A 13729-nucleotide genomic window follows, 5' to 3' on the forward strand; every position below is an offset into this window, starting at 1 on the left:
AGTCCCCTCCCCTCACCCCACCCCCGGGGGGCTGGCGGCGGACGTGGTCGGCGGCGCGTGGCCCCGGAGGCGCAGGGGGCGCGCGTGCGGGGCGGCACAGACGTGGACCCGAGCGCGTGGGCGCCGCCAACGAGGGGGACGCGCCGCTCTGCGGCCTCGGGTTGGCGGCGCGCGGGCCGGGGGCGGGGCCGAGCTATTGTTCGGCGGCGGCGCGAGACCCCCGCGCCACGGCCCGGGGAGGCGGGGCATCGGGGCCCCCTTTCCCCGCCGACCCCGCGGCTGCCGCCACGTCTCTCCCCTCCCACGCGTCTCGGGGAGGGGTGCGGAAGGCACCTCCCTCCCTCCCCCCGCCACGGCACGTCCGCAGAGTTGCCAGCCAACTTCCCCAGGACCACCCCCACCCGCCCCCGTCGCCCCTCACCCCAATTCCCGGCGCGCGTGCGCTGCCTCTCCCGACGCAAATGCACCCCCACCCCCGGCCCCCCTCCGGTGGCTCCGAGACGGCGGGGTGCCGGGTAGAGGCCCAGCGGCCGGTGCGAGAGGCGCTGAGCAGGAGAAAGGGAGGGGAGGGGGAGCGCGGAGCTCGCGGCAGAGGGAACAGCAGATTGCGCCGAGCCAATGGCAACGGCAGGACGAGGTGGCACCAAATTCCCTTCGGCCAATGACGCGCCAGAGTCTACAGAACCATTAGCATTTCCCCAGGGGCAGGGGCTGCGGCGGCCGGGCCGCGGTGCGTCTGCAGCATCCAGTTTTGGCGTCTCCAGCCCCCTGCGCGCCTCGGCTCCGTGTCTCCTCCCCCTCCCGCCCATGTGGGGCTCCCACGGCGAGCCAACTCCGCGCACTTTGCCCCTCGTTGGCAGCGAATAAAAGGGGTCAGAGGAAATACGGGGCACGACTACCCACAGCCAGCTCTAGCCTTTAAATCCCCAAGCCTGGGGGAGATCCGCGCACAGCGAGTCTGGTCCCGGATCCCGAGCGTGAGATCCCGAGCTCCGCGCCCAGGACTGCAGCGCACGAGCGCACTCGGCAGCCGAGTCCGCGCAGCGACTCTCAACCCCGGGAAAGTGATTCCCGGCATCGGCGAGCCCAGATGCCGGCCCACTTGCTGCAGGAGGAGGTAAGCGAGCGAGCCCCGGGCCCCCGCCGCCCGCGGAGGGCACGGGCTTGGGTGTGGGCGAGAGTGGCCGGCCCCGCGGCACAGCCGAGCCGTCTTTCTCGAGTTCTCCCCAAACTGCCTTTTTTGCATCCGTGGGGACTGTGAATTGTGATTTAAGGGACTTGGCTCCCCCAACTTTTCTTTCGGAAGCTTTCAAGAAAACAAAACAAAACAAAAAATAAAATCGGGTCGGTGCCTTTACTGTGTAAGTTTACTGTGCGTGCGGGTTTTCCTTTGTGTTTGGAGGAATGCGAGTGTTTTACTCCGTGTTGCCCCGTCACCTTGAGGCTTCACGGCCCCCCCTCCCCTCGCAGCCCCCCTCCCCCGCTCGCTCCAATCTGCGCAGTTCCCGGCAACTTGCCTGTGCCCGGAGCGTCGAGCCCGCCCCCTAGTTCTTCTGGGTCGGGGATGAGGGTGGGGGGTGGGGGGGGGGGGCAAGGTCTGTTTGCCGCCCCTCCCCCAGCCGGACCGGCGTGGACTGCGGCCCCCCTCCCCCCCTCTGTCCACGTGTCTCTTCCCTCCTGACCCTCCCTTCTTCCTCTCCCTTGTAGATCTCCAGCTCCTACACCACCACCACCACCATCACAGCACCAGCGCCCAGGGTCTTGCAGAATGGCGGGGGCAAGTTGGAGAAGATGCCCCTCTATTTGGAAGAAGACATCCGCCCCGAAATGAAAGATGACATCTTTGACCCGAGCTACCAGGACAAGGAGGGCCCGAGGCCCCAGCTGGAGTACGTGTGGAGGAACATCATCCTCATGTCGCTGCTGCATCTAGGAGCCTTGTACGGGATCGTGTTGATCCCTTCCTGTCAGCTCTACACCTGTCTGTGGGGTAAGAGGCGCTGGGCCGGCCCCCACCGCGCATCGTTCTTCCTTTGCCACTTCTCTCTCTCAGGGAACCCCAGACGGAGCGGGCTGGGGGTAGACTGGGGAGGGTGGGGATGTGGGAATATTTACTCTGGGGGGGTTCTTGTAATAAGGCTGCTGGGGACTGAGCCCTGAGGTCACGTGCCACGGGGCTTTGAAGTCACTAGACCTGTACTGGAGTCAGCTTTCCCTGAAAGAGCTTTTCTGTTTGAGTCATTTGCGTGGCTGCTGGTCCCGGCCCCCTGCCAACCACAAAGGAATTGAGGCCCCTTACCTGGAGGCATGGCAAGGTGGGACTTGACCGGTCGCTTCCCAGAGTCTGTGCTGAGCAGTCACCAGCTAGGGAAACTGCTCCGGGGAGTGGAAGGAGAGGTGAGGTGGAGATCCACCAGCAGACACCCCCACCGCCTCTCTCAGCCCCTGGGTCCGACCCAGCTTCTTTGTTACATGGGAAGATGAAGGTTCCTTGTGGAGCCCAGGCTCAGGGCTCTGTGGCTCTGGGCAGCTGCACGTGCCTGCCTGGAGGCTCACTCAGCAAAACGCTCTGAGGACGGTAGAAGGCAGCGCTCCTGGCCCGCTCTGTTTCCCTCCCTCCTGCTGCCAAGGGACGGGCCGGGTGAGGCGCGCAGCCCCTGCCCGGGGCTGCCCGGCCAGGGCGAGGGTTTCTGGATGGCCCTGCCCTGCCCGGCGCTCAGCCCTTTCAGGCTCCGTCAGCAGTGGGTTGAGGGCAGGGCCCTGCCCGCTGGATACACACGTGCGCTTTGCAGGCATTTCCCAGTCTGCCTCGGTTAGCCTGAGTGAGAATGGGGAAATCGGGGCTTCTGAGACACAGGGGCTGTTCTTGGAGGCCAGGTGAACCCCAACTCGCTCTCCACAGAACAAATGTTGACTTCCAGAGGTGGGGGCAGGGAGTTAGGTCAAAGGTCTGCTCAGGGGAGGTGCCCACTGCTGTCCCCCAAGACCTCTGAGGTCTAAAGGCGGGAGGAATTGGGACTTGGGAGCTCTTAAGAAATTCTCCAGGTTCCTCAGATCATGAAATGCAACAGAGGGGAATCTCTCTTCCCCCTCTTGCAGGACTCTCAGCTTTTCCGTGGGGCAGCCCAGGTGTGGGAAATGGGCTCTTCTGCTGACCGAAGGAGCTTCTCCCTTATCAGTGGATGGGGGGCCTCTTTTCTCAGAAATGTGCTCCTCCTCTTCCTCGAATTTTGCCTCAGCCCTAGGAATCAGGAGCCAAGAAGGGACTTCCCAGGGAGGTGGACTTCACCCTACTCCTTCCCCATGGACAATAGCCACAGCTGTTTTGTCACCTACCAGCCCCGTCCAGCCCAGCACTTTCCAGAGGTTCTTTCAGTCCAAAGTTTGTCCACGCTGCAGCCGCCCAGTTAGCTGCTAGCGTTCGGGGGCAGAATGTTGTCCCTAAACCAAGGCTGGGTCCTGCCCCTGTGGTATGCTGCGCTCTGGACAGAAAAAAAACATGGCACCCAATTCTGGGTGATTTATTTCCTCCTGGTGGGGCCCTGGAAACCGTAGGCAATGCCAGGGATCGAACTCAGCTCAGCCACCGTGCAAGGCAAGTAAGTGCTTTACCCGCTGTCCCATCTCTCTGGCCCCCGGAAGGGAACATTTCACTCCGACCTGCCATGGGTGCGTAGCTGACCCAATGCGTAGCTGACCCAGTGACTCAAGGGTGTCAGAATGTCTCTGCCCTGGAGGAATGAGGCGGTTTGGAGGCAGGGAGTGGGCACTTGGTGGTCCGGCATTCAGATTTAAGAGCTTTGGCTTCACCTTTCTCCTTTGTGTTTTATCCTCAAGGATAGTGTTCAATTAGCAGCTGGCTGTGATTCTAGCATTTCCCATGAGGCTGAGTAATTGAGAAATTCTCTGAAGGACCCTGTTAGGGCGAGCTGAAGAGGGTGTCTGTGGGCCAAACTGCCAAACTTCCGAAGCCTCTCTTTAGGCACCAGAGACTTGAGATTTTGCACTCCCACCCTTGCGGATTCTCCATCTCATTCCTGCTCTCCTGTCTGACGGGCTGCCGGGGCACCCGCATGGTGGGGTGATCTCGCATGCTTCTGATTCCTGTGCTAATGCAAGGATTCTAAAGAGCTCACGGAGTTAACTTGGCCAGGATGCTTTCTAGCCAAGAACCAGTTCTCTCTCCCCTGGCTGATTGGCGGGTGCTCGCTCAGCTCTGCCCGTGTGCAGATACCGGCTGATGGGATAGTGCAGCTGGGGAGAGAAGCCACGTGACTGCAGGCCAGCCAGTCCCCCTGGGGGCCTGATCCCAGCAGAGGAGCTAGGGATAGACCTCACCTAACACACCTTACACCTTCCCTTGGCTTCCTGGTTCCCCTCAGGGTGATGATGAGAAATAGGATAGATTAGGAGGAACATAATTAGGCGGGTGGTGGAGGGAGGGTGGGAGGGGGGCAACTATTTAAGGAAATTGGTTTCTAAAGCAGGAGAGAACACAGGGCAGTTTGTTACAGTGTGTTGTAGTCCCAGGGCAACAAGTCCTAGGGCCACTGAAGATCTATTGTTTTCTAGCTGTTTAGCTAGGAATGAAACAGTTGTCAGTAGTAGCTTTAGCAAGGCCTGGGGCCCCTGCCTCTGAGATCACTGCACAAGCAGCAGTTAAAGATTCTGTCAGGCACCTCTTGGGCCTGGAGGAGCCTCCCACCCCAGCTCTAGGCGGGCCAGTATTAGGACCCACACAGCTCTGAGCCTGCCCTGCCACTATGTCTAACATTAGTCCCACTAGACCCACGCGGGAGCTGGGGGGTGATCAGGGCTGACCGGGACATGGCAGAGTAGAGAACCGAGTCTTGGGGACGTAGATAGAACTGGACCGGCAACTGCTTGTTGACAGAAAGACTCGCTTCAAACTGTGGCTCTTTTTTTTTTTTTTTTTTTGCTAGCCATAGACAAACACTTAACTCCGAGCGCCTTTGGACGTTAAACCCCATTCAAGGTATCAAATGAATCAGAAAACACACAATCCTTGGCAAAGCTTCAGACACTGGCGCAGGGCAGGTTTGGTGCCCATACTGCCACACTACCTGCTATGGAAATGTTTTGGGCGCCAGATTGATAGTGCGAGGGGCTTTGTCGGGTGCTTGCCTTGCACGCTGCTGACCCGGGTTCAAACCCCAGCACCACATGTGGTCGTTACTTGAGCCCCCTCACCTGGAGTGATCCTTGAGCACAGCTGGGTGTACTCTCTATCCAGTTATTTATGTATTTATGCAGTGCTGGGGACTGAATCCAGGTCAGATGCATGCATGGCACGTGTTTGGTCGCTGAACCACATCCCAAGTCCTATTGAATAATTTATTACTATTTTGGGCGCAGTAGGGGGTTTGGGCCACATCCAGCTGTGCTGAGGGGATCTTATGTGGTGCCGGGGATCAAACTGGGATTGGCCACATCTAAGGCAAGCACCTTACCCCTATACTATCTCTCTTGCTCTTCTTACTGTTTTTCAGGGGCTATTCAGACTCTGCTTTATGGGGGTTGTTCCTGGCAGTGCCTGGGATCAAACCCAGGCCTCCCGCCTGCTGAGCTGCCTTTTGAGTTCTCTCTTTGGCTCATGTTAATTTTTCCTTTCTTTTTGGCCTTGGTTTTTGTTTTGGGGTCACACCCGGCAGTGCTCAGGGCTTCTGACTCCTGGCTCTGTACTCAGGCGGCACTCCTGTTGATGCTAGGGGACCCCACACGGTGTCAGGAATCCCACCATGATTGGCTACAAGGCAGGTGCCTTCACCCCTGTATTATCTCTTTGATCCCCTCAAGTTAATTTGTTTTGTTTTGGTTCTTTTGGGGGGGAGCACTCCAGCAGTGCTCAGGGCTTACTCCTGGCTTGGTGCTCCAGGATGATGCCTGGAGGGGTTCGGAACCATATGGGGTGCTGGAATAGAACTGGGTCAGCTGCATGCAAAGCATCTTACCCACTACCCATTGTATTCTCTCTCTCTCCTCCTCCCCCTTCAAACCATTTTGTTTGTTTTTGGTTTGGGGGCCACACCCTGTGTTCAGAGATCACTTCTCGTGGTGCTCAGGGGACCTATATGGGATATTGGGCATTGAATCTGGGTCATCTGTGTGCCAGGCAGGCACCCCACCTGCTGTACTATGATTCCAACTCTTCTTCAAGCCTTTTTTTTAATACCTGCAGATAAGTCTATGTATCAGCAGTCATAAGGCAGTTTATATCTGGTTTTTCAGTCTGTCTACACCTGTGGTCTGGCTTCATGGATTCATGGTTGAAGACTTGGAGCCATCTCCCTATCCCGTCTCCCCACACCCCACTCCCAGTGGTATTTCCTTTCTAATGGGCAAAATCGAAGAAGCCTAAGTCCAAGGTAGTTCTGGAACTTAGGGTAAAAGAAGAGCTTCACCCTAAACCTAAAGCAGCCACACGAGAGCACCGAGTGACGTGTTTCCCCAGGGCAACGACTAACCACTACCCCACAACTTCTCCTGGCAGCATTTTTTTACTATATCATCAGTGCCCTGGGCATAACGGCCGGGGCGCATCGCCTCTGGAGCCACCGGACTTACAAAGCTCGGCTGCCTCTGCGCGTCTTCCTGATCATCGCCAACACCATGGCCTTCCAGGTAAGACAACAGCCTGCCCGGCTCTCTCCTCACTCCCTCGGGGCAGCCTGGAGGCACCCCAGGCACTAAGTAGGAGCCCACCTTCAACAGTCATTTCTCTGGCACCCATTTGCTGTGGTCACTCCCAGGGAGGGCTCAGCCCCCAGGCCCAGAAATCATGAGGCTATTTCTGTGCCACCAGGGGAAAAGGAAGTAAGAGCTAATAGGAAATACTCTGTGTCCAAGACTGCTGTGTGTGTGTGTGTGTGTGTGTGTGTGTGTGTGTGTGTGTGTGTATGTTTTAATTCTGAGACTTTCCTGGTGGTCTTTCATCCTGCCAGGCCAGAGTGCACGGGGCTAGGCCTGTGCTTTTTTTGCAGGTGAATATCCAGGGATTGCATCATAGTGGAATTGAGGTTGGGGTTTCACAGAGGCTGCTGAGAGCCCTTGACACAGATGATCTCATTGCATCCTCAGTCTTAGGAGGAAGGTGCTGTAGGCTCCCTGCTTTATAGACGTGGGCTGTGCCATGGACTTGTTAGGCAGCTAGGACTGGGCCCGTATGTGGGCGAGCAGCCGCTGAGTCACAAGTGAGTGGAGGTTTCTGAGGACAGGAGTGTGGTGGTGAGCTGCGGGAGAGGCGGGAGGCGGGAGTCCGGCTCCTTATTCTTAATGGGGGCGGCCGTGCACAAAGGCCAAGCAGTGTGGGCTTGGCTCGGGGCAAAAGGGGAAAGCAGAGAGTTAAGTGGGTTCCCTTCCTCCCTCCTGGTGGCCTCCCTGGATCCTCCCAAGCATCTGGGCCACAGCGCCAGCCACCTCGGAGGTGCCCTCTGTCGTCTGACCATGTGGGCAAAGAGGAGGAAGTAATGTCAGCACACACCACAGGAGAGAGTCCCCGGGGTGGTTTGGAACTGGGACGGAGATCATAGTTTCCTGCGGAGCTGCCTGACTTGCCAGAACAGGGCGCTCTGTAGCAGCGTGTGCCAACCAAACCCCTGGGTACCAGGCTGCCCGCCTCTGGGTCTCGGAGCACAGGGCCTGCTCCAGCGTCCATGCTTGGAGAACTGCCGTGCTCCTTCCACAGTGCTCGCAAGGAGCTCCATCCTGCTACCCAGCGCTTTCAGGCAGCCCCTAGTTCTCGGGCTGGGCGCCTGGGCCTTCACACTGCTTTCAGCCACTTCGGCTTCAGTGGCAGGTGGGGGGACACGTGGGGTGGTGGAGGTGTTGCCCCACCCTCCACGATTCCTGGGTGTTTGGGGAGACTCTCGGAAGTTCCCTAAGGGGAATCTGTCCTTGCGCCTCTACATTCTTCTCTGTCCTTCCAGAACGATGTCTTTGAATGGTCCCGAGATCACCGCGTCCACCACAAGTTTTCGGAAACAGACGCCGACCCCCATAATTCCCGACGTGGCTTCTTCTTCTCACACGTGGGCTGGCTGCTGGTCCGCAAACACCCCGCTGTCAAAGAGAAGGGGGCTCTGCTGGACCTGTCCGACCTGAAGGCTGAGAAGCTGGTGATGTTCCAGAGGAGGTGTGTGAAGCCCCATGGGGCTGGGCAGGTCGGGGGAGGGGACTTTTTTCCCTCCTATGACTTAGAGCATAAACTGAGACATTCACTGATTTAAAATCCTAATTTAAACCCCTGTTTGGGGGGTTTTGTTTGTTTGGGTTTTTTTAGGGGAGAGGGGCTTTTTGGGTCCCCAGGTTACCCCTGACTCTGCACACAGGAATCACTGGGGGGACTATGTGGGATGCCGCGGATTGAACCTGGGTCGGCTGCATGCAGGGCAAATGCCCTACTCGCTGTTCTGTCGCTCCGGCCCTTAACCCCAATTTTTAACAGCCTTCAGGCGCAGCACCATAGGTGATTGCTCTCTTTCTCTGTGAGCTGTCTGAATTAAAGCAGTTCAGCCATGGTACAGGGACTGAGGGCAGTCATGGACACCGACCTTTAGTTTCCCTCTTTCCTTGCCTGTTGGGGGGTGGGAGGGTCAGCCATGACTGGAAATCACTATGAGAGGAGGCAAAATATTGTTTTGTAGCAATGAGGCAAAAAGCAGGGGTGGGGGGGCACAGAGTAAACATCAGGTGATTAGATACATAATGAATGAAGAAGAAAGAAGGGAGCTGAAGGAATCCCGCAGTGGATAGATCTTTCCAGGTGTGGGTGTAGAAGGAAGTGACGACACAGACAGAATGAGCTTAAAAAAAGTGCATGCAGAATGTTCTATTACAGTCCCTCTCCTTTAAGTAAAGAGCATGGAGGGACAGGAGGCTGGACCGAGAGCATGGTGGCCTCGGAGAGACTCAGGAGCAGATGTTAGGCTTTTTTGTTTTGTTTTAGGTCACACCCAGCGATGCACAGGGGTTACTCCTGGCTTTGAACTCAGGAATTACTCCTGGTGGTGCTTGGGGGGGACCATATGGGATGCTGGGAATCGAACCCAGCTCGGCCGCGTGCAAGGCAGACGCCTTCCCTGGGCAGTGCGAGTTGGAGAGTCTTGGCTGCTGAGAGCTGGAGGCAATCCGCTCCCTAACTGCTGGGTGGCTGACCTCCACAGGAGAGAATGGAGGACCAGGCAGGGCCCCGGGAGGCATGGAGACCCACGGGCAGGCCAGTGCTTCTCAGAGCAAAGCCTTTGAAGGGACCTGCAGGAAACGGAGGCAGGACAGACACTGAACACAGACTCTGCACAGTGGTCAGACAGGAATGAGACAGAAGCCCAGAGGCAGGATGGAAAGTGCAAAGGAAGGCTGCGGGGTCGGAGGGTGTAATTTGGACCCTGCCTGCTTCTTCCGCCTGGAGTTACACTGTCGTTAAGAGAGCACCGGGTTTAGAATCAGGAGGCCAGCTTCCCAACCCTTGCCCATTCATACGTTTGTGGTTTGAGGCTAGAAAAATCATTGACCCCTTTGCCAACAACACCTGCTACCAAGGACGACCCTCACTGCCTTGTCCAGATTCCTTGCTGCCCCCCCCCCCCCTTCCTTGTGACCGTTCTGCCGTAGTGGACCTAAGGGATAAGCCGGGGACTGGGCGAGGCCGCTGACTCCAGGCGCTCTCGCTTTAGGTACTACAAAACCGGTATCCTGCTCTTGTGCTTCGTCCTGCCCACACTGGTACCCTGGTATTTCTGGGGGGAGAACTTCATGAACAGCTTCTACGTGGCCACGCTCCTGCGCTACGCCTCGGTGCTCAACGCCACCTGGCTGGTGAACAGCGCCGCGCACCTCTACGGGTACCGCCCTTACGACAAGAACATCAACCCCCGGGAGAACGTCCTGGTTTCACTGGGCGCCGTGGGTAAGTCAACGGGACCCCAGCGGGGCGACCGCTCGGCTCATGGTCTCGTGGTCGGGGTGGCAGGATAGGAGCCAGAGAAACCAGGGCCACCCGTCATCGTCGTGAGCGCTTCCCGCTGTAAAAATGAAGGGGGCGAACCCCCTGCAGGACGTGAGACGGGGTTCTTGGGTAAAAAGGAAGAAGAGGGGAAAAGAGGAAGAGGACTGTGCTTTTTCTTCCAGGTTCTAGGGCAGTGCCCCCCGTTCCATAAGCCCCTCCAGGCCCCCTTAGCCAGCACTGGGCAGGGGTGGGGAAGGCATTAATAGAACAGTCCGTCTCTCGACTCCTTCCTGCCTGCCCTCTGGGTTTCTCCAGGTCTTGGGCACAACCTCCCCTGTGTATGCAGTGTCCACCTGTGGCCTCGGAATATGTGGGTTGCCCTGGCTGAGAAATGCTGGTGTGGGGGGCCAGCTAGCCTGGTGTTTTATACCTCGATGAGCCTCTGAAGATGTCGAACCAACCAGTAGCACTTAGTCCAGACACCTTCCTTCTGGCGCTGTTCTGGAAGGCTCGACTCTGCGCCCACCCTCCTCTCTTGTGCTGCCCATAGGAAAGGCATGCGGTGTGGGCAGCTGTTGGCAATGCTTGACCACTCCTGTTTTCTCTGTCATGCTAGTCCCAGCAGCAGAAAAACAGGGTTCCACCACCCGCCTCTCATTTTCATCCTCTCTTTCATGTCTAACTTCATAGAAGACCTTGGCTGAAGCCTGTAGTTGCTTTTTTTTTTTTTTCTGGGCCATCCCCAATGGTGCTCAGGGCTTACTCCTGGCTCTGCGTTTAGGGTTCGAGCCCAGGTAGGCCATGAGCAAGGCAATTGGGGTAACCACTTTCCTATCCCGCCTGCCCCAAGATAGCTTTTCTTAAGCCCAGAGGCAAGGGGCAGTAGCCCCTTGTACAGTGGGTAGGACACTTACCGTACGTACTGCCCAGATTCAATCTCAGACATCCCATATGGGCTCCTGAGTACCACCAGGTGTGGCTCATGAACCAAAAAAAAAGAAAAGAAATGGAAATTTCTGGAATCAGAAAATCTTACTGCCAGTGGATCTGTAGGTAGTTTCTTTACCTCTGACCTCTTTATAACCCTCAGCTCAGAGTGGCTGCCAAGGGCCCGGGATGTGGGTCTCTGGTAAAGTGCCTGACTTTGCGGGCACAGGACCTGGGTTTGCTCCCGGGAAGGTCGAAAGAAAAAAAGTCAGTAGCAGCTGCCAGTAGCTCCCTGGGTCTCAGTTATCACACTATCACACAGGGCTCTGCCTGCCTCTCCTCCCTGACACCTCACCCTTTGTTCTCCTTTCACTTGGTTTCCTGCCATTGGAATCTTTCTTGACTTGAATTACCTCCCCCACAGTCACATGCTCATCTTCCCCGCCTGTCTGGCCTCCTCCTTGGAGCCTGTCTTGGACAATCTCTTGCTGTCCTGGTTGCAAAGTCTTGTCCTTCCACCTTCCCCCCACCCCCATCCCCCGGCGCCCCCACACCCGTGAGCTGCAAGTGGGTCTGATTCCGTTGGAAATCTTGTAAGTATAGGCGTGGATAACTTCTAGGGAGCCTAGCTGCCAAGCCCTTTATGGAAACTAGTGACTTGCAATCCCCTTCCCGCCCCCTCCTCCCCCCAGCCTTGCAGGTCCCTTTAGCCTTGGGGTTGTCCCACCCACCTACTCAGTTCACACTGTAGCCAATCAGGCGCCACAGGGAAGCCATCCAGGAGTGGCCCTGGATGGTGTCATTGCTGCTTCCTTCCCTAGCCTGTTGTTAATATCATGGTTACCCTGCTGGGCTACTTTTATCTTCAAAGGGTTCAATGCTCTCTTTTGTGAGTTCTCTATCGGGCTTTAAGCCAGGCCAGCCTCCTAAGGGCCGAATTGCTGAATAGGATTCAGAGAGAAGCTTCCTAGTCCTGTCCTAGTCCTGCATGGCTTAGTCCTGGGGCTTCCTTTGCCTGCTACAGAGAGCTTTCCTGCACTCAGAATGAGGTTTTCCTTGACCTGCTGCTCTCAGAATCCCAGAGGTTTGGGGTGGGGCGGGGGTGGGGGCTTTGACTATCTAAACCGCAGGATTCTTCTCTCACAAAGCTGTTTCTGCCCCACTTTAAAATGATTCCATCCTGTGCTGGACGGCGTTTCTTGGAACCTTGGACTGTTGAGGCCCAATTCTCTAAGAAACAGAGCAAAAGTTCTCCCTCCCCCCCCCCCCATTTTCGTAGGGGTGCTGGGGATCAAACCCAGGGCCTTGTGTGTGTGAGGCAGGTGCTCTGCCACTGACTGAGCTTACACAAGAAAACGTTTTTTCATCATGGGTACCCTCCCCTTTCTTACCCCCCCGGCATGCTCGAATACTCAGCCTTGAGGCTGGGGCCCAAGATGTAGTGAGGCTCTGGGGTTTTCCGGCCACCAGCAGGTCTGTAGCTATCATATACACTGAGAGAAACTGCCAGAGAGGTGGGGTTGCTGAGGAGCCCCCCTTAGTACCTCTGAGATGGTTCGGGTCAGAGCAGAGGCTGGACTCGCCTGAATGACAGTGCCTGTTGGCGCGGGGGGCTGGGCCGGGTCCATGGTGCCGCTACATCGCTCATCTTCTCTTTCAGGCGAGGGGTTCCACAACTACCACCACACCTTTCCCTATGACTACTCGGCCAGCGAGTACCGCTATCACATCAACTTCACCACCTTCTTCATCGACTGCATGGCTGCCCTGGGGCTGGCTTACGACCGGAAGAAAGTCTCCCCGGCGACCGTCCTGGCCAGGGTTAAAAGAACTGGAGATGGAAGCTTTAAGAGTGGCTGAGATCTGGGTCCCTGGGGTTCCTTTTCCAAAAGCCAGCGAGGCAGAGTTTTTTAATGTTCTGTTTATTAACTACTGAATAATGCTATCAGGATGCTAAAGATGATGACGTTAACCCATTCCAGTACAGTATTCTTTTAAAATGCAAAAGTATTGAAAGCCAACAACTCTGCCTTCATACGATGCTAAGCTGATATTCTTTCTTCTCTCTCTCTCTCTCTCTCTCTGTCTCTCTCTCTCTGTTTTTTAGTCCCATTGTCCTTTGCTTTATTTCTATCAGTTTCCTTTCTCTTGCTCCCTCATTGCCTCCTCCCCCGGCCCAGACAAGCACTGATGAGTGTCCAGCTTGCAAAGTCCAGACCACCCTCCTGTAGTCCCAGACGAGTGGTCCTTGCCCCAGATGACTCTGTCTTGAGCTGTCCTAGCGTCAGTGGCTCATGCTCGAGATGTGACACTAGACTCTTCTGGAGAAGCCCTAGTTTAGTTGCCTTCAGCCCAGGCTCTGGCTCCATGGGATGGAAAAGTAATGATTTGGCAGAAAGCTTCTAAAGCCAGCAATTGTCAGGGGAAAGAGTTGGCAGGCAGGGTGTGATTGACAAGTGAGGGCAGGGTGGTGTGGGAAACATGGCCAGCGGCTCCCGCTGTCCCCAGTACACAGCCCCCCTGGGGATGACGTGAAGTCCCAGTGCCCCACCTGCCTTCTCTCTCTCCTGACTCCAAGCATAGGGGCTGGCTGAAAAGCTCAGCAACGCTGTTCTGCCGTCATCGCGGCTGGGGATTAAAGAAGTGTTTAGTTGTAGTAAACTGGAATCGGGCTTGGCAGGGGTAGGGTCCTTTTCATCTTTTTTTTTTTTTCAATAGAAATATTTTAAAATTTCATTTTACTGGATATTTGGAGATTGTGTGTTTTCAGAATTTGGGGGGTGCGGCTACTCATGGGATTGACAGAATGCCTTTGTGTTTCTGCTCTGCCTTGGGAGA

At 56.4% G+C, this 13729-nt stretch overlaps 1 protein-coding gene across 1 annotated transcript; it reads left to right on the forward strand.

The window, feature by feature from the left end:
* The first annotated feature begins 695 nt into the window (after positions 1 to 695).
* On the forward strand, positions 696 to 12915 carry SCD (stearoyl-CoA desaturase). The gene is made up of 6 exons (XM_056120449.1): positions 696 to 1117; positions 1708 to 1990; positions 6512 to 6642; positions 7947 to 8152; positions 9693 to 9925; positions 12552 to 12915. The coding sequence occupies exons 1-6, from the start codon at positions 1091 to 1093 to the stop codon at positions 12749 to 12751; spliced, it is 1080 nt and encodes a 359-aa protein (XP_055976424.1). The 5' UTR covers positions 696 to 1090; the 3' UTR covers positions 12752 to 12915.
* The last annotated feature ends 814 nt before the right edge of the window (positions 12916 to 13729 follow it).

Source organism: Sorex fumeus, unplaced genomic scaffold, assembly GCF_029834395.1.
Source record: "Sorex fumeus unplaced genomic scaffold, SorFum_2.1 ptg000043l, whole genome shotgun sequence".
Classification (NCBI taxonomy): domain Eukaryota; kingdom Metazoa; phylum Chordata; class Mammalia; order Eulipotyphla; family Soricidae; genus Sorex; species Sorex fumeus.

What these genes read in the sequence shown, in the direction of transcription:
- SCD (XM_056120449.1), top strand. Translation starts at nt 1,091, where the DNA reads ATGCCGGCCCACTTGCTGCAGGAGGAG. An exon ending in CCAACACCATGGCCTTCCAG is followed by an intron (nt 6,643 to 7,946) that starts GTAAGACAACAG and finishes CTGTCCTTCCAG; the next exon opens with AACGATGTCTTTGAATGGTC. An exon ending in GGTTTCACTGGGCGCCGTGG is followed by an intron (nt 9,926 to 12,551) that starts GTAAGTCAACGG and finishes CTTCTCTTTCAG; the next exon opens with GCGAGGGGTTCCACAACTAC.